Source organism: Schistocerca nitens, chromosome 2 (genome assembly GCF_023898315.1).
Source record: "Schistocerca nitens isolate TAMUIC-IGC-003100 chromosome 2, iqSchNite1.1, whole genome shotgun sequence".
Taxonomy (NCBI): Eukaryota; Metazoa; Arthropoda; class Insecta; order Orthoptera; family Acrididae; genus Schistocerca; species Schistocerca nitens.
In genome coordinates this window covers 782195119-782216299 of record NC_064615.1, presented here as the reverse complement: position 1 = coordinate 782216299, position 21181 = coordinate 782195119, and the positions used below count along the sequence as shown (strand labels likewise).

At 38.6% G+C, this 21181-nt stretch overlaps 1 protein-coding gene across 1 annotated transcript in view; it reads left to right on the top strand.

Moving 5' to 3' along the window:
* Nucleotides 1–19315, top strand: part of LOC126235329 (uncharacterized) — a 66487-nt gene extending 47172 nt beyond the window's left edge. The window contains exons 8-10 of the mRNA XM_049944052.1: nt 3897–4035; nt 4513–4624; nt 15343–19315. Of these exons, the coding sequence (XP_049800009.1) occupies nt 3897–4035; nt 4513–4624; nt 15343–18564 (3473 nt within the window). The 3' untranslated portion in view covers nt 18565–19315. The remainder of the gene's footprint in view (nt 1–3896; nt 4036–4512; nt 4625–15342) is intronic.
* The last annotated feature ends 1866 nt before the right edge of the window (nt 19316–21181 follow it).

The following is a 21181-nucleotide window of genomic DNA, read 5'->3' as shown; positions in this document are numbered from 1 at the left end:
ATTTCAAAGCCACTGTAAATGCTCAATGCCTCGTAGACACTTACCCTATGCCCCGTCCTGAAGAACTGTTCACTAAACATGCTGGAGGCCAGTATTTTTCTAAAATTGACTTGTCAGAAGCTTATCATCAACTTCCTCTTGATGTTGCTTCCCGGCAGTTTCTGGTCCTTAACACGCCTTTCGGCCTCTATCAATACCAACGCTTGCCATTCGGGGTTGCTAGCACCCCTGCTCTCTTTCGGCGATTCTTGGAACAATTATTGCTCCCTGTCCTTGGGTGTATCAATTACATGGACGACATTGTTGTCACTGGCTCCACCACTAAAGAACGTCTTCAAAATCTCCGCACACTTTTTCATGTCTTACAGACTGCCGGTCTTAAGTGTAATCTTCAGAAATCACAATTTTTTCAGGCATCTATCACGTACTTGGGGTTCCAACTCTCTCGGGAGGTTATTCGTCCGCTTCAGCAAACTGTCGCTGCAATCGATGCCCTTCCTCGCCCTACATCTGTTAAGGAACTGCAGGCCTTCTTGGGGAAAATAGCATACTATCACAAGTTTTTACCGTCTGCGGCTTCGGTGGCTCAGCCGTTGCATCGCCTGTTGCATAAAAACATGCCTTTTCACTGGTCCACGTCATGCGATGCAGCTTTCCAGAAATTGAAGACTATGCTGAAACAGGCCCCTGCCTGGCTACTTATCGACCTGGCCAACATCTTGTTCTTGCCACAGACGCCTCTCAATACGGGGTCGGTTCAGTCCTTGTGCACCGTTTTTCTGACGGTTCGGAACAACCCATTGCTTATGCCTCCAAAACGCTCACGGATGCCCAACAAAAGTATTCTCAAATTGAAAAATAAGCTTTGGCCATTATTTATGCTCTTCATAAGTTTGGTGTTTTTCTCTATGGCTCAAAATTTCATCTTGTTACGGATCACAAACCACTTGTTTCCTTGTTTCATCCATCAACGTCACTTCCTGACAAGGCTGCACACCGCCTCCAGCGTTGGGCTCTTTACTTGTCTCGTTTCAATTATGAGATTCATTTCCGGCCAATCGCTCAACATGCAAATGCTGATGCTTTGTCTCGCCTTCCCATGGGTCCTGATCAGGCATTCGATAGGGACGAACTTTTGTGTTTCCACCTGGATGTTGCCGAGCAGCGGGTTGTGGACGGGTTCCCCATCACTGGGGACAGGCTGGCGGCTGCTACGAGTTCTGACCCTATCCTCTCCTGGGTTTTAAGCTGTATTCAGAAGGGTTGGCCAGATCGCCCGTCCGCTAAGACTTCTGATCCGTTGCGGAACTACTGCGCTTTGCGCTACTGCCTCACGGCTAAAGATGGTGTTATCCTCCTCTCCACTGACAATGCTTCACCACATGTCGTGGTACCTGTGTCTTTGCGTGCTTCGGTCTTGTGCCTCCTTCACCAAGGGCACTGGGGTGTGTCTCGCACAAAATCTCTGGCACGCCGTCATGTGTACTGGCCTGGCATCGACTCTGAAGTAGCACACATGGTCGCTGCCTGCGGCCCTTGTGCGTCACAGGCCGCTCCCCGAAGTCATCTTTGTAACCGTGGCCTTCACATGAGAAGCCCTGGGAGCGCATTCATGCTGACTTTGCGGGACCCTTTTTAGGTACTTATTGGCTCCTTGTAATTGACGCCTACTCTAACTTTCCTTTCATTGTCCGTTGCATGTCGCCTACCACCGCGGCAACCACCAGTGCTCTCGTCCGCATTTTTTCTTTGGAAGGCCTCCCCTCTACTCTTGTTACTGATAATGGTCCGCAATTTGCCTCTTCCGAATTTGCGGATTTTTGTGCTCGTCACGGCGTTATGCATGTCACAGCCCCGCCGTTCCATCCACAATCCAACGGTGAGGCTGAACAACTGGTCCGCACATTTAAGGCTCAGATGCAGAAACTTCCGACTTCTTCTGCTGCTGATGATGCGCTTCTCCAGTTTCTGGCATCTTACCGTTTCACCCCCATGGGCGACTACAGCCCGGCTGAGCTCTTACATGGCCGACAGCCCCGCACGCTTCTTCATCTTCTGCGGCCTTCCACCTCACGGCCGCGGGTGCCTTCACTTGGCCGGTTCACTGCCGACGACCTCGTCTGGGTACGGGGATATGGCAGGCGTCCAAAATGGAGCCCGGGCCGCATCTTAAGACACCGTGGCAGACACCTGTATGAAATCCAGACGGACACGGGTGTTGCAGTGCGTCATTCGGACCAGCTTCGGCCTCGTGTGCTGGCAACACCTGTTCCAAATGCCGCTACACCACCTTCGGCTCTACCTGATGCTCGGGATCTTGGCATCTCTCAATACTCACAACGCAGCCCTCTCACCGTCATCTCGGTGCCAGCACAAGAACGGACGCTACCAGGAGACATGCCCATGCAGGAACCGGATGACCATCCTCTGTCAGAGCAAATCTACTCGCCTCCTCCTCCAACGGACGCCGACACATCGCCCATGTCTCCTGTCATATCAACTGGACTTGCCGCAATGGGCAGATTGGTGCAGGGGGCCCCAGCAGATTCGCCCCCTACGTCTCCTGTCGTCTCGACCCGTTATCATCGGGGACACTTCCGTCTGTACGGGAAGCCTCCTCCTCGAGACTTTACGGCGAGTCAAACCAACGCCTATGGGCGTTAGCCATCTCCAGATACCTCCATCAAGACCAGTGCAACAATTTCAAAGTGGGGAAAAGTGTTGTGATTCGCCGATCATTCAAAGCACCGCCGCGCGATTACGCGCATCCTCTACATGCGGCGCTGTCTGCCAGCCATGCAGCAGCTGCGCCACCTAAGCGGCCAGCCGAGCAGCGGCCGCTAGACTGGGACTCAGTGCTCATTCGAGTGTTAACGTGTACACATGTCTTGCTTGTCAACTTACTCTGTGACTTATATGTGTTGTATCGTTCTGAAATACATTTGTTAAACTTGACGTTAAAACAAGCATTATTGTGATGCAATTTCCACATGTGGTTTTACCGCAATTCTAGTTGTTTTCTTCGGATTTCTTTCTGAAAACAGCGTATAACTTCCAGGTAGTATTCCTCATGGACCATATGACTATAAGGCAGGAACTCATGATGCACTATCCCACTGTAATCGAAGAAAACAGTGAGAAGAACCTTCGCATGTGGTTGAACTTGTTGAATTTGTTTTTCTCTCTTGACTCTTCAGGCAGTTTTCGTTGGAATGATTGGGCCTTGCTTTCAGTGTTATACCCGTATACCCAAGTTTTGTCACCTGTCATACTCTACTTTAGAAGTACTGGATTGTTGTCAATTTCATCCAACAATTCCGAAGTGATGTCTACATTAAATGAAACAACAAGTTTACTGTTACCAGTCACCGGTGACTGGTAACAGTAAACTTGTTGTTTCATTTAATGTCAGTAACAGTCATGGTAAAGCCTAACCTAAAAATGTTCGCATTTAAATGATGTCTACATGTCGTCGTTTTTGGTCGGAATTCAACAGTTTTGGAACAAACTTTGCTGATACATGTTTCATGACCAAAACATCTGAAAAAATTCCTTAGCATGATCCTAAGATATGCTGACATCATCAGCAACCCCTCTGATAATTATTCAGTAATTTTCCAGAACCATTTCCTTTACTTCTTCCACATTATCATCAGTGATTGATGTGCTAGGATGCCCAGGGCATTTGTCATCTTTAACATCTTCTCAACCCCCTTTGGAATGTTTATACTGCTCATAGACTCTTGTATAAATCCCATGAAATTAAAGAGTCTCAGTTACTTTTTGATCACACCTCGTACGTCAATATCAAAATTTTATGCAGTGTAAATTCTAGCGTAATCTGTATTAATATATTTATAATCATACTTGATTAGTTCTTTCTTTTTTAATTTCAGATGATTCATTCAGATGTACCATATGTCCTTTCATAACAAATCTCGAGAACGCTTTAGAAGAACACCTTGAGAACCATGCTTCCCAAAGTGTGAATGATCTCAAATGTACAATGTGTTCATACTCTGTTGTTGACAAAAGGTATAATTTACATTACATTGTGTTTTGAAATGGCAAAGCAATAATAAAAATTTCTTGATAACTGTTTATGTATTTAATGATGTACTGTTAATAACTACGTATCATAGAAACTAACCCTTTCACTCATTTTTCTAAAAGAAGTAATTGTACCTGGAATTAAAAAAAAAAACTGAAGTATTTTATTATTTCATGCTTTGAGTGGTCTAATAAAATATCATGTTTCAACGGGACCATGTGTGATAGCAACTCCAGGATTTCTTTAGGAATTCACAAAAATTGAGATTATCAGAGCTCTAAAAGCTTGATGTTCAATTTCAAAATTAAAGTTGTTGGTAACTACTTGGAAATTACGTCTGCATGTCAACATCCCAGTTTCGATATTTCTCTTCTTAAAAGGCTTTCCATTGTAATTTTTGATTTTCAAAAATTTAATTTAAAAAAAGGACCAGACTGAAAGTATGATGATGATTTTTGCAGTGAGTTATCAGAACATATGAAGCTACATGGTGTTATGGATGCAGAGCCAGGTGATGACAATTATCATCATGATATGTCTGTGGACAAAAACTCGGAGGAAGAAGAGAATGAGGTAAATACCCACTATTGAAACATGAGTCTGTTCTGGTACTGCGCACTGTTTTCTCTTCAGTTCTGAGAGAGAGAGGGAGAGAGAGAGAGAGAGAGAGAGAGAGAGAGAGAGAGAGAGAGATGACAGTCAATTATTGTAACTTCTGTAACTCTTAAATACATTTGTGTACTGTATTGCCTTTAAATACTTCCACCTCATGTAAATACTATTGACGCATTAGGTCATTGTGATTACATTACATTGCCTACATGATAAGCTAAAGGTTTTTTGAATCAGAGATTTACAACTTAAAAAGCAAACTGAAATTGTTTAAATGATTAATTTGCATAGGCAGTATCATTTCATAGCAATACTTATCACAGTATTAAGCGAGCAGAGAACCGTGTTGCTACTTTCACGGGAGCAGTAAACACCGTGCTTTTGCTTTGTTGGAAAGACTCCACTTCTTTCATTCACCTTATCTAATATGTGCTTAATATCAGATGGTGTTAATTCGGGACACCACAGATAATTGCCAGAGTGCCTGACATTACAGTGCAACACTATGTCTGTAACCCTAGTTTTAAGTAAACTTATTGGTTCCACATCATTTGATAAAAAAAGTTGTTCAAATGACCTATAGACCATGCAACTAACTAATTAAATAAGGTTCACTGTAGAATTCATCTTATGAACCTGTCACACTATGCACAGGACAGTCCATGTAGAATGCTCGCAGCTGGAACTATTCTGCTGTCTTCCACATCCCCTCACTATGCCTCTATGGAACAAACAGTTTAATCTAACATAATTTAACAAAATTAATTCAAATGTGGTGAGTTTTGTGTAGATCATCACTATTCTAAATAGGGGAGATAAATACATAAATACTTCAGTCTGTGGCAACCAACATGACAAGTACTATATGACTGGGTTTTGAGATGATAAATTTGTGGGTGTGAAACCTCTAGAGCAGGCCTGGCCAAACAGAGCTGTCACCTTGTCAGACGCCTGGCACTTTTCTGATACTACTGCTTCCATTAAATTAGATTTGCATTCTGCAAGAGGAATACTATGGCAACTGTGCTTTGTCCAAAAAGTATAAAATGGAGAAGCCATGGTGTTCCGTGCTCAATGGGAATTGCTCTACTTTTCATATCATTTAAAGTCCTTGCAAAATGCGTAATATGCCATCACATTATTGTGAGCTGAATAACACTTACTGGAACATCATTACAACGCCAGCCACACAGATGATAAGAGGCACTTGTCTTGTGCCGAACAACAGTGTATGCTGGCTCAACTGAAGGTGGCCATTAGGGAAAAAACTAAGTTCAGGGTAAGTAGAGTGGTGACAAATTCTTTTATGGTCAGCATCACCAGTTATTTGAAATCATTAGGTGTCTTAATGCAAGGGGAGAATCATTTGGAAACAGGTATGATGGACGACATTGATGCTGTCAAAAGAAAAATGATGCTATGAAAAAATCAGCTTCAAGATCATGACGTGCGACATTTCCTGTAACTCAAGGCAGTCATTTATGGACCAGACATGACTGACTACATTTCAGTAACTGAAACATTTCATCACAAGTTCTGAAAAAGATTACAAGACTCTGCACAGCTGGAGACTTGTTTAGATTTATTTGTCAGGTCATTCTCAGTTTTTTCTGCTGATGTACCTCATTACTTCAAACTTGAGCTGATACACCTACAGTGTGGCATCCAACTCAATGATGTGTTTTTCCAATACAGAAAGATACAAGACTTTTATGAAATGTTATTCCAAGAGCAATATCCTCGACTGCTGAAGTTGTTTCAATCTTTGGTTCAACAAATGTGAGTGACCGTTTTCTTTTGTGTTATGAAATTGACAAATTCCAGTCATTGTTCAGGTTTAACAGATTTTAATTTGCGTAACATCATCTGTTTGCCTGTATCACAAGCCATATTTACATATATATTGTGTATTCTAAAATCAAAATGTGTATAAATTTATAAACATCAAAACTTAATGTTAAATACCTATTTGTAAAGCTTTTTGTGTTATGTTCACTGTATATAATGTAATTATTTAATCTACTAGTAAAATTATTGCTTTGGCAGAAAAATAAAAAGTTGAAAATAAACACATGTAAAAAATTCCTGCTTATAAAAGCATGCTGCAATATTTGCCTTTTGCAAGTGGTTGCTCTGTATTGGAAACACATTTTCCTGAGTTTGTCATGTGTGCAGCTTTCAGCATATAACTGTCTCATTCACACACTGGCTCGGAATAGTGAAGTGCTGGGGGAAGCTGGAGTACCGAGCAGACTCGGCTGCACTCACGGAGCACAAGTGTGCTCCAGGAGTGCAAATCCTGATCAGGCATGCTCTAGAGTAACTGCCACAGAGTAACTGCCACATATTAGTTATATTAAACTCAGGTAGTGATGCAGGACTGCAGCCCTTTCTGGGTGTAAGATTGATTGTAAAGATTCTACTGTGGAAATTCCCAGTCATTTCAATTCATGTGGGCTATGAGCAAGCACAGAGACAAACACAACAACCTAAAGATTGCAAGGGGGTCCTCACTGAGAACTCCACTCAAAACTGTGACTCCATAAAAGGAATTACCATATCTGTACAGAAAAGAAGGAAATGCTTCAGATAAAAGTTACTATACAGATTTCACATACCAGGTAGGGAAAGCATATGATGCAGTAAAAAGTCCAAGGCTTAATTTGATTGAGCTTTGAGAAAAAGAAGAAGAAAGTGTAAAAGATCCCAGCCTCAGTGTGTAAATAAGGATGTGATCCTGGTGCAGCAGTTGCAAATACCACTTAAACAAGTGATGTACATTTGTCTTTTCCTACATCTGCAACACTGACCAGACTATTTTTATACTTTGGGTGTTGCAAAACCACTATCATCATATATTTATGAACATAAAAATACACGCATATAGTATATTAGGAAGATGAAAGCATCTGCAGTCAAATATGTACAGCAAAATATGTATCAGCCATCCAATCATCACATGTTTATAGGTCAACAAGTGAATAATGCTGTGGGTCACAAGTAGTCCAGTGAAGCTCATTGGTAAAAAAAAATAGCACCATTGCTTGTAGACACATTGGACAGTCCATGGCATCTGGACCATATCCAGACACAATAGCTCCTGTCAACCCAATCTGTCACGTCTCTGCATTGACCCATCTCACTGTGCTGATTACTTGCAACTGTCTGGCACTTACACACCAATTCACTGTCATGACTTACATCAGTGTTTGAGAGTCACCTGGCCATCTGGTACCAGTTACACACATCTACTGTATTCCAAAAGCAGTGACAAATATTTCGTCTGATGAGCTTATATCAGCATAGGTGAGTGCTGAGCATTAAATTGTGTTTATAATTGCTGAATATTCTTCCTCTGTTTATGTCACAAAATTAACATTATTCCTGGTATTATATCTGTTGGCATTATTTGCCTCTGTTTCACTGTAAAGGTAGTCTGACCTGTGATACAATGAAGATGAATGAACTGGTAAGAAACTGAATTTGAACAATGTTAAGTAACATATACTACTTCTCATTCAAAATGGAAGGAAAGTAGAAAAAGTATAAGAAGACTATGGAAAGAAAGGTCTCTTAAAGATAAAAGAACACCCTGAATGTAGTGAATTTCATGGGAGATCCACAGTCATTATGTAATCATGAGGAAAAAAGTTTGACTACCAAAACTTTGTCTATCTGAGAAGTAGATATTTTTTTGTGTTTGCAATTCCATGTACAAATCCTTTGTTGGAACATAACATTTTGTCTTCCTTATAACTTCTTTATCTGTCAGTTTTCATTTATTACTATATTGTTCAAATCTGATATTAGTTTCTGTTTATGGACATTTTAAGCATTTGAATGACATCTGTTAACGTATGTCATCCATTTTGTTGTGGGGAAAAAATGAAAGAATCATGTCTGTACATATTAACTACCTTGGGATTTACATGAAGTGATATTAATAAATCATAAAAATTCTACATCAAGAATGGCACACACAGTTTTAACTAAACTGCTTTGAAAATGAGTCCTTTCCTGAAAACTTATTTTTAGTAACAGACTGACCAATCTATTATTTTCTCACCAGTTGTGAAGTAGATGGAGGGTTGTACACACCTTCAGAAACACAATATATGAGGTCATGCTGAAAAGTAATGCCTCCGAATTTTATGTGAAAGCTCTGAAAGCTTTTTTTTTAAAAAAAAAAAAAAAAACATTATTAACATTCTACATCTTTATTCTTCATGTCTACGTATAATCTCTGTAAAATGTTTGATTTTGTTGACGGAACCACATTGCCACCTCTGCTTGTACCACTTCATCAGTATCAAAATTATGTCCCTGAAGATGCTCTTTTAAGTTTCTCAATTGATGCGCTCTTGTTTTTGGTGTCAGAATGGTGAACCCAGGTTTTATCACCTAACACAATGTTGTTAAGGAATCCATCCCCCTCACACTCAAAATGCGAAAGAAATTGTTGACATATGTGCTTATCATCTCTGTTTTGTGTCAGTAGTGAGCATTTGAGGCACCCAGCATACATACAGTTTTCTGTAACAGTTCTGTAGTGATGGTCTGTACATGCTCTAGCAACATGCCCCTCTTACCTAAGAGCTGTGTGTGCATTATACAGTGATTTTGTCTGATGAGTCCATCAACTCAATTCCTATGAGTCTTGTCAGTTGCTGTACACAGTTGTCCGCTCTGAGCTCTGTCACACCTGATGAGTTTAGCACGAGGCATTTCCTTCATTAAGAGCATTCAGAACCCAGCATTGCACATTACTGATGTCATTACAATCATCACTATACACAGCTTTTGTTCTTTGATGGATTTCAATTGGAGGCATGTTTTCTGTGGTGAGAAACTTGATTACAGTACACTGTTTGTTGACTGACAAAGTTAAGTTTCACACTGCCAAGTTACACACTACATTGCAGTGGTCTCTGGTGGAAGAGGGTTGCAATATGCAAAGTCAGCCAAGTAATATGCATGACATGTAATACCTCAACCGACATTGAGAACAGAATAAAAAATTCAGAGGCATTACTTTTCAGCATGCCCCGCAGTAATAATTATATCTACAGTTTGATGTAAGTGTTCAAAGTTCCAGTATAAGAAACTAACTTGTGAGTTAAGAAATACAATTGACAGGCTTTGGTTCATTGACAGGATGCTGAGAGTGACAGTTCTAATGCAAAATGTTTATATGGCTCACCCTGAAATAAGGCTCTAGTGTATGGCAGATAACTGATATGTACATAGTACATAACTGGATAAGTGATAATTTGGTCAGATTAAGTGCAGAACTATCAAAATTGACAGATGAAAAGACAAAATGACAAATTACCTCATGAGAAGTAAATTACCAAATTTCTGGTACAGTTTTGACTGAATAATTTATGAGTGTTATGGGACACATTACATTTTACTCACATGGGGGCTGTTGAGATACATTTGTTGCAGTATATTATGAGGCATATAAACAACCATTCTTCCAATAATCTCCAGTATTTGCACAGCAAAAATTCCTCTACACAGTCACTAAGGTCTAATGCAAAGAAAACTGGCAGTGAGATGGATGTGACATAAAGGGAAATTTGCTTTGAAAGCTGAAAATTCAATAGGCAGGTGATTAAGATACACTTCATGTTCAGGTAAAATTATATTTCTGAATATTTCTTTTTAAGTTGATGTAACTATTGTAGTAAAACAGTGAAATGTGCATTAAATATAATTGATAATGAGATGATTAAAAACGAAAACCATTTCAATTGATGAAACCATTCAGTTTTTAAATAAATTTGTGGAAAACAGGGGGAAGTAAATACAGAATGGAGCTGATACAAAGAAAAATTTTCTGGGAATAGGGCTACTAACAAACAGTTCCAGAGAAAATATATGGTTGATGTTAAACAAAGGAAAAATGTACAAGGGTCAGATCATAATTAAGAAACATAAAAAGGCAGAAGAGAAACTATTAATGGAATTTTAAATCATCTGCTTCTCTATTTCTGCTTACCAATATAAGTTTACCAAATAGAAGTCTCTCCACATTTTAATCTTCATTCTTTTTGTTATTATCCATTCATTTTGTCACTGCTACAATGCAAGGTCTTATTCTGATGGAGGCAAGTTCGAATTCTCCTGTGGGCACACTGATGTAGTTTCCTGTGATTTCCATAAATCCCCTCTTTGGAATCAGTCTATCCAGTTGAGCTAACAGTCCATCTCTAATGGTTTCATTGTTGACAGAGTGTTAAACCCTAGCTTGCTTTCTTCTGCTTCTTTTGCTAGCAGAATTTAGTTAAAACATTATTTAATACTTCCTGATGTGATTCTAGCCATGTTGTATCTCTTTGTGTACTGGTTAACATACATTAATGAGTTAACTTCAGGCTTCAGTTTTTTTTTTTTTTTTTTTTTCTTTTTGTCTTCTTACTAGTTGATGCGGCCCATCATGAAGTCCTCTCTTATGCCAACCTTTTCATCTCAGAGTTGCACTTGCACCATACAAATTATTTGTTGGATGTATTCTAATTTCTGTTTTCCACAGTTTTTACTCTCTACAACTCACTGTAGTACTATGGAAGTTGTTTCCTCATGTCTTAACACATGCCTGTCATTTCTTCCTGTCAATTTTTTTTCTTATGTTTCTTCCTGCACCAATTCTGTGGGAAACTTCTTCATTTCTTACCTTATCAGTCAACTTAATTTTCAAGACTTTTCTACAGTACCACATCTCCAACACTTCAGTTCTCTTCTTTTCCTGTTTCCCCGTAGGCCTTAATTCACTACTGTGCAATGTTGTGCTTCAGATGTAAAGTCCCAAAAATTTATTCCTCAGATTAAGGCCAGGATTCCCTCTTTCCCTGTGTTAACCTACTATTTATGTCATCTTTTCTTCATCTGTCATGAGCTATTTTGTTTCCAACGTAGCAGAATTCCTTTACTTAATTACCCAAGGTTATCACTAACCTTGTTTCTGCAACTCCTCAACCATTTTGTCCTCCTTCGATCACTCTAAATCCAAATTCTGTACTTATTACACAGTTCATTCCATTCAATGCATCCTGTAATTCTTTTTCACTTTCACTGAGAATAGCAATGTCATCAGCAAATATTATCATTGATATTCTTTCACTGTGAATTTTAATCCCATTCTTTGATATTTCTTTTATTTCCATCATTGCTCCTTCAATATGTGAGTGAACAGTAGGAGCAAACAACTGCATCCATTTCTTACACCTTGTTTAATCCAAGCACTTCATTCTTGTTCTTCCATTCCTATTGTTACCTCTAGGTTCTTGTCCATATGTATAGTATCTGTCTTTCCTTACAGCTTACTTCTATTTTTCTCAGAATTTTGAACATCTTGCTTGATTTTACGTTGTTGAATTCTTCTTCCAGGTGACAAATGCCAAGTATCTGTGTTGATTTTTTAAAAGTCTTGCTTCCATCATCAATAGGAATATCATAATTGCCTCTCTAATGCCCTTACCTTTTTAAAAGACAAACCGATCATCTAACAGACACTCTGCTTTATTTTCCATTCCTCTATATGCAACTTGAGTGCATGAGCCGTTAAACTGATTGTGCAATAGTTCTTGCACTTATCTGCCCTTTGTATTTTCAGGATTGTGTGGATTATATTTTTCCAAAAGTCTGATGGTATATCTCCAGATGCATAGATTCTACACACCAACTTGAATGGTCACTTGGCTGCCACAAACCACAATGATTTCAGAATTTTCAAAGCTCTATTAAACAATGACTACATCTGGATTCCTGTTTTCCATATAGATTCCCATTTCTTCCTCAGCTGCATCATCTGACAAACTCTACCCCTTGTAGAGGTCTTCAATGTACTCTTTCCACCTATGTAAACTCTTCTTTTTATTTAAAAGTGAAATTCCTATTGCAATACAAATAATGATGCCCTTGCTTTTAATTTTTAAAATTTATTAAAGGTGTGTAACAATTTTTCATTCTGACAGCGTATTAATTATGGAAATATTAGCAGTTCCAGTTCACTGTCATGCATTCACCTATTTTGACAATATCCTGACAAATGATCAGGGTAGTAGGTATTGTATTCAAATGTTTTATGTTTTTTACATTATTCTTTCTGACATGTTCCACACCCATGAGAATTATCACATTTTTGGGTCTATGGAACAAAAACTAAATCTGATCTAATCTTAATCTTTTCACCTAAGGTGGTTTGACCTTTCTGTACACTGAATCAGCATTTCCAATAACATTTCATTTTTGATTTCTTTTTCTCCAGCTGTTTTGCCTTGGCTTCCCTGAACTTGATTTTATTTCATTCCTAAGACACTTGTATTTCTGTATTTCTCAATTTCTCTGAACCTTTTCGTACTTCCTTCTTTTATCGTTCAGTTAAAGTATTTTGAAATTCTCCAATTTGCCCAATATTCTGCACAATCTTCAAGTACTCCTATGATAATTAGATATTCTCGTCTGTCCTGTTAATTCTGTCTGAGACATTACAGTTTCACAAACTGTGACACATTCATGGGTTAAAACCATGATCTAGGAAGTGTAGAATAAATTTATTTTATTTCTATCAGTGATTGGAAAACTTTTTGGTTCTTAGACTACCAATTTTGGTCATGATCACCATCTTCAGACTGATTTTAAAACATGTCCTAATACAAGGGGGGGATAGCCAAAAAAATAAAAAATAAAAGATTTACTTTTTAAAAGTTACTTATTTTCAAATTGTTTACAAAACAACCTTATTCTCTTCAAAATACTCTCTATTACAACTAATATAGTTGTCCCACTGGTGCTCCCACTGTTCAAAACAGATTTGTAGTCATCTTTAGAAATGGCTGACAGCTCCTCCCTTGTTTTTTTCCTTGACCTTTTCAGTGTTGTCAAATCGATGTTTCATTCTGCTTTCCATGTGAGGAAATAATAAAAAGTTGCACAGAGCCAGGTCAGGCAAGTAAGGCATGTGGGACAGCAAAACTGTGCCATTTTTAGCCAAAAACTGTCTAACAGAGATGGCTGTGTGTGCAGTTGCATTGTTGTGGTGGAAGAACCAGTCACCTGTCTGCCCAAATCTTCCGTTCAAATTTGCTGAATGGAGCTCCAAGATAACCTTCTAATCTCTGACAGTTGATCAGTTGTCTGTCGTCAGCCTGTGAGCATAAGCTCTCGAATATTTTTAGTATTTTTGTTGATTTGGCAGTTGATGGACATCCAGAATGAAGTTTATCATCAGTCAACATGTCACCACTTTTTAATCGAGCAAAGAACGTATATACTTGAGTTTTACAAATAGTGTCGTCTTGATAAGCTGTTTTCAACATTAAAACAGTTCAGCAGCATTTTTACCGAGTAGAAAACAAAATTTCACAGCTGCACATTGTTCACTTAAACTTGCCATCATAAAAAATGAAACAAGAACAAAGCAGTGCTAGAAAAAATGGTCACTGCAGATGAACAGAAAAAGCCATGTCAACAATAAAGGCAGCACTGAACTGGCAGCGAGTTGCACTATACATGCCTAGCGGCAGAAATACGTACTACACAAGCTCTGCCCACGCCAACGTTATTACCATTTTCTGTGGGTATTCCCTCCTATAATGAAGCCATAGTGGCATTGTCAAAAATACATACAAAATTAGCTTAGCTTTGTTGCACATGTTTAAAAGATGGTGTAAACTAGGTGACAGTACTGGCAGAGCCATACAGTGCTACAGTTCAAAGTAAACTGTTTATTTTGAAAAGTAGCCCTGTAAACAGAATGGCTTTGCCACCACTGTGGCCTAGTTTAAACCATATTTTAAATATGTGTGTCAAAGCTAAGCTGGTTTTGTGTGTATTTCTTGACATTGCCACTATGGCTTCATTATTAGGACGTAAAACAGATGGGAAGATGGTCATCACTGACCAGAATTGGTAGTCTAAGGACTAGAAAGTTTTGCGTTCATTGATGAAAAGGGAAGTAAGTTATGTTATTAACACTATGTGCTTTAGGTACAGTGTGTACAAATAGAGAGTGATTTTGAGGTGGAAGACACAGTTTTGCACTTCAAATGTGCCTTTTGAAGCTCAGTACTCTTACTAAGAGTTTACAGAAATAAAATTTAAATACGTACATTTCATTAGGGACCATAGGAAAAGATGATTCAGTTTTAAAAATGACAATAAACTGAAATAATTGAGTTGCTGATGCAGATATGGGAGACATCTGAGTCGATTCTAAGACAGCTTCAATATGCATCCATAATGATCTGTTGCATTCATATCATTTGTACAATTAATATTTGACCTTTTACTCAAATTGTGAATTTTTTCCCTGAAATTATGTATTAATATTATATCCATTGTAGATTTAACTAATGTCAAATCTCATAGAAAGATGATTTCTTTATAGTAACATATTTTTTTATGTTGATGATGTTCTGTGACTATGTTTTTCACATTATTTCTTTGTATGTGATGTGCTTAGCTTTATGTAAATGTGAGGTTAATTTCTACATGGATTTTTTTTATACTTGTAGTTCTATTTTCAGTGGCTGTCACACTGTGTTAATTTGTATTAATAGTAGACATTAATTTTCAGTGGTAATATTTCCATGTGTATTTAATGTTCAAATTTTTTGACAGAATTGTCTAGACAGATGGAATATAGTACACTTTCTGTGCTCATTTTGTTTCAGAGTTCACCGCAACAGACTGGCACAGATGGAAGTATGTGCAAACGCTACAGATGTGCAAATTGTCCATATCTCAGTAACAGCAAGAGCCAGTTTCTTTACCACAAGCAGTTTCACAGGCCACGTGGAGCACCTTTCAAATGTGGTATCTGTTCATATAATGTTAGCAAACGCCACCTACTTCATCAGCATCTGCGTGTGCATGGCATTCTTATTCCACCCCAGAAAAGTCCCACCAAGTCTGGAAAAGAGAGCCAGGATGAAAGTGCTGATGAACTAGTTCAAACATCAGTGTCTGGGGACATTAAGAGGCCAACATCAATGGTAGACCATCGACTAACATCTCTAGATACTAGTGGTTTATCACAGGTGCCATTAGTTTGGGTTTCTCGAGAGAGTAAATTTTTTAAAATGTACAAATGCCGATACTGCCCACATGTAAATTTTCGTAAAGCTAATATCCTGGAACATGAGAAAATGCATACTGACAGAACCAAAGATGTTAACAGTCATAATGATAGTGGAGGGAAAGCTCAGTCAAGCAATAATCTAGTTCAGCACCATTGTCCAGAATGTAATTACATTTGTAATAATGCTGGAGTACTATCATCACATGCTAAAGTTCATCAAGGATTCTATGGTCAGATTCATGCCCTGGTAGACCCTTCTAGAACAGATGAAGCGCAGCTTGAAGAGCTCTCTGCAATGGTGACTATTGAGAGTGATTGTACAGGTACTAAGCAACCTATAAATAATATTAAAAATGAACAAACAGGAAGTTCTGATTCAAATAAAGACATCTCATTAGCTGCTGATGGCACAGAAACTTCTAAAAAAGATGAAAATCAAAAATGTGACCCTTCAGTTTTGGAGGAATCTGTGTCTATAAGTGACAGTACCAAGAGAAGTCTTTACTTTTGCCCTCGCTGTCCTGCAAGATTCTTGTGTGAAAAGGAATTGAAAATTCACCGTAGGTACCATATTTTCCATTTGTCACATGTATGTGAGTTTTGCTCCTACACTGCTAAGCAGCGATCCTACCTTCTTGCTCATATGAAAGTCCATACAGATGAATACCAGAAAAAAACAGACATGCTTCTTGAAATGTATGGATCGTGTCAGGAATATCCTCGGCCACAGATAGCTGTTGACAATTCTGAGGCTGCTAATGTCATGTGGGTAGTTATTGACAAGTCAGGAAAAAAGGACAGCAGAATGGATCCACGTGGAACTGACAAGCATTATACCTGCGATCGTTGTCCTGCGAAATTCCTTAAAAGTGATTCTTTACATTATCACATATCAATGCATGGAGGTCAAGGACAGTACAAGTGTAAATACTGTGACTACACTGCTAAAACATTTGGTCACTTAATTAAACATGAAAATGTTCACCAAGATAGAATATTTCCTCTAGACTCTTCTCTTCTATCCACAACAAACAAAGTATCACCTGAGAGTGTTTCTGACAGCAAAACTTGGCCACAGTCTGATGCAACTGAACAAAAGACCATTTCACAAAAGGTTTCACCAGAAAGAAGTGGCATATTACAATCTGTCTCAAAAGAGCGTCCACAGCTGCATGTAGATCCACAGTTTGGAATTCTTATGCACGGAAATCCCGACTTCATTTATCCCACTTACTTAAAAAATGGTAGACTGAAAGAAAAACGTTATAAATGTCACAAATGTCCTTCAGCATTTGAGAAACGTGAGCAATACAGGACACACCTTTCACTTCATGGTGCGAAGCAGAGATACAGATGTGAAAAATGTGATTACTCTGTAAAGTACTATGCCAACTACATACAGCATATGCGTAAACACAAGGATAATGATGACGCCCAAGCAGCACGGTTGATAGAAAAAAAAAAGTCTGATCATGAGTTACTTGATATAAAAGAAGAAATTACAGAAACAGAAGCAGACGCAGAAACAGAACCAGCATCAGTACCAGAGTCAGAAGTGGAACTACAATCACAGCAGCAGAAAGAACCAGGGCCAGTGCCAGAGCCAGAGCCGGAGTCAGAGCAAGTACCAGTACCAGCACAAGTACCAGTACCAGTACCAGAACCACCACAAGTAACAGAACCAGAATCAGAACTAGTAGCAGTACCAGTACCAGTACCAGAACAAGAATCAGGACCAGTATCGATACCAGTACCAGAACCAGAATCAGGATCAGTAACGATACCAGTACCAGAACCAGAATCAGGATCAGTAACGATACCAGTACCAGAACCAGAGCCAGTGACAGTAACAGAGCCCGAGGTGCAGTTTCAGCCAGAAGAGACTAGTAAACCAGCAGGAATTCGTGCCAGGAAGAGTATTGGATCTACTTCTAAACCTGGCCCAGTTCAGATGACTGTAGCAGATCGGCAAATACTGTTATTGATGCAGATGAAACATGCGGAAAGTCTGAAAGCATCGCAAGAGACTTTCAAGGAGCAGTTGCAGAAAAGCTACTGGTGCCCCCATTGTCCCTATTCGACTCCTCAACATGATGACCTAGAAATCCATATTAGGAAGCACACATCAGCATCTGGTATACATTCAAATTACCTATGTGATTACTGTGATTACTCTGTGCCATCTGCTCATTTTTTACATGAACATCATAAGTTGCACTTTGCTCAGAAGAGGTTTGCAACAGAATGTTTCATGAAGAGTAGATGTATACAGATATGGAGACAAGAAACTGGTGAAACAGACAGTGTAGAAACTGGTAAAGACCAGCCCTCTGAGGACTGTGAAAGATCAGGAAAACATCTAGCATTTAAAGATAGGGGTACTTCTGTGGAAATTCAGGACAGATTTGAACCAATTTTACAAGAGGAAAGCGCTTGTGTAAACCTGGACATAAATGCAGAGAAGAAAGTCACAATTGATTTAGATACTGGTGACCCAATTGACATGGAAGCCAATTACCAGGAAAGTGGTGATACAAATGATAGTTCTGCAGACAAAGAGAAATTTTTAGAGGAACTCGACTTAGAAACCAAAGAAGCTGAAATGGAAGAAGCTGAAATGGAAGAAGCTGAAATGGAAGAAGCTGAAATGGAAGAAGCTGAAATGGATACTGAGATACCTCATGAGTTGAGGTGTGTGATTAAGCAGGAACTACCAGACAGCGAATATGCTGAGGATGATAGTTCGAGCATTGTTGATGGTACAATAGAATCCACAGAGTACTTGAAAACTGTTGAAGATGTGTGTATTTCATGACATTAGTTTAAAAATAACAATTAGTCTAGACATTTGCAGAACAGGAAAAGACTGGCCAGATTTACAGATTTTACAAGTTAATTTGTGTATGTAATTAGCCGCTGTTTGAAGTGGTAACACCATTAATATGCCACTGAATAATGTAGTTTACAGAGAGTGAGTCTGTGAATTAGAAAAAGCCAAAGCAAAGATTTTAATATTTTCATAAGTGTATATATGTAGAGTTTTGTGCATAAGTTAAGTTAGTAAGACTTTTTTCCAGTTCAGAGGGATATACATCTCTCGTAAGTCCAAGGGACCATCTATTTGACCAACAAAGACTGTTTAGAAAGCACTATAGCTATTTTTCCTTCATGTTATGAGCTGATTTTGCAGAACAATTCAGCAATTTTCGTAGTTACCTCCTTTTGCATTGTTATGTGATGTGCTATTCTGCTCATGATTGTGTGTGTCAGAAATAAGCATTAATTGGCAGTTTTTGTCTTCCCTCTAAGAAGTATGAAGGATTATGTTATCATAAATAAATGACTTTACAACTGTGAGACTATATGTATGAATGTAAATGCTGTTATTAAAAAATACATACACAAAAATAATTTACACCCATCATAGAGTACAAAAAAACTGTAAACGTGTTAAACAGAATCCTTCTTTCTTTGAGGGAAAAGAGAATTATTCACATTCTGACTGCTCTTTTTCTGTGCCTCTCGTACTGTAATTTTCTTAATACCTGTGCAAATATTTGTTGTTTAAGTTTATAAGCTTCGTGAAGTTATTTCAAATGTTTTCTAGACTGGATATCTAGTCATATCCAAATTAGAATAATAATTTATAATAAATTATATTTTATGAATAATTTTAATTTGTACATTATTTAAATAATCACCCAACTCCTGTATCTGCTCCTCATTTGATTTTATGTCATGAATCAGTTTAAGAAATTAGCTCATCTGAATGTAGTTACCATAATGGCATGAAATATTGTAATTGGAGTAAATGAAATAAAAAAACTACTTTATTTCATTCATGATGTACAAGGTAGGTAGAGCATTAATATTTTTACTGTATTTTTCGTATGTGGTGCATGATTACCGACATTACAGCAAGTGGGTCCATCTCAGCCAGTGTTCTGAGTAACATTTGTATTTTAGATTCCTTCACAAAGAAGTAGTTAATAGTTTCAAAAGCTAGAAAAAGTTTTTTTTCATTTTTAAATACATCTACTGGAATACTGGACTTTCACCTCCTGAAAGTAAAAACTGTCTGGCCAGTCCATCTCCTTGTAATTTTACAGTTCCCTTAAGTGAGTTCTTTTTGAAATTGAATACAAATATATTTGTAACACCAATGAGTGTGGTTACATGTAGTGGACATTCTGAAAGTTGCTTCCTTATGGCTTTTGATTGATGTGGTTCGTATGTAGCTTTACAAGCTATAGATCAGGCTGTTCCAGCTCGTCGGCTCCGTTGTGAGCCACGGAACGCTCCCTGCTCCAGGGAGCCGTGTCGCTCGCTGTGACCATTCAAGTGGGCCGGCATATGGCAGTGGCAGGCGGCAAGGCAAGCGTTTTGATGTGCCAGCTGCGTCTTACAAGATCGACAACCTCATACTCTTAGCTGCTAAGACGTGGTGACATGCTACACCAGGAAATACGATGTTCAGGAAATAAATAAGAAACAACTGTTTTACAATGAATTGCATACTGAATTTATTGGGCCCCTGTAGCTTGACATTTTCTTTTCATTACAAGATCGGAAATATCAGGCGTCAAAGTGGTTGCAGCGTTAATGCGGAGGATGGTCTTCATTGTTGCATCCTGAAGAAACGATCATTCCTTACTTTTTACTCGTTTTGTTGCTAAGAAAAGCTGCTCACAACAATACGTAGATCCAAACATGCACATAATTTGAGTGGCATTGTTGTGACGCCTGTAAAATGTTTTTTGCTGTAATGAACGATACCATCGTGACAAATCCAATGTGTTGTAGTACCTCTCTTTCAACAAAGTTGAATTTTGCAAATCAATAATCTCCAATTGAAGTGACAATGACAAGTCATTGGGGGAAACTGAAAAAGGAGTGCTGAACACCTTAAGTTCCATTTCCAAACTAGTGAGGTCTCGGAATCGTGTTTCAAACGACGTGATGAGCTGCTTTAACTTTGCTTGGTAATCGCCGAAAGTAGTACCTTCAGGTAGTTTTAAAGAAGCAAGACGATTGAAGAACGTTAAATGCCCATTACTCATCTGCCTCTCAAATAAACGTAACTTTTCCATGAACGCTTTGATTTGGTTGTGCACGTCAACAATTAGCTGCCCTTTGCCCTGCAATGACAGGTTTAAATTATTCACATGCATAGTTATGTCAGCTAGGAACGCCAGGTCTGATATCCATTTTCTATCTTTCAGACAACGCATTTCTTCCCCTTTCATTTTGGAAAAAAGGGATATTTCCTCACGAATGGCAAAGAAAACATCAAGAACTTTTCCCCGACTCAGCCAACGAGCTGTACTGTGGTAAGGTAAATCCCCATACTCCGCTTTCATACTTTTTAGGAATCCTTTGAATTGGCGATGATTCATACCGTGACGCAGCACAAAATTCACACACTTCACGAC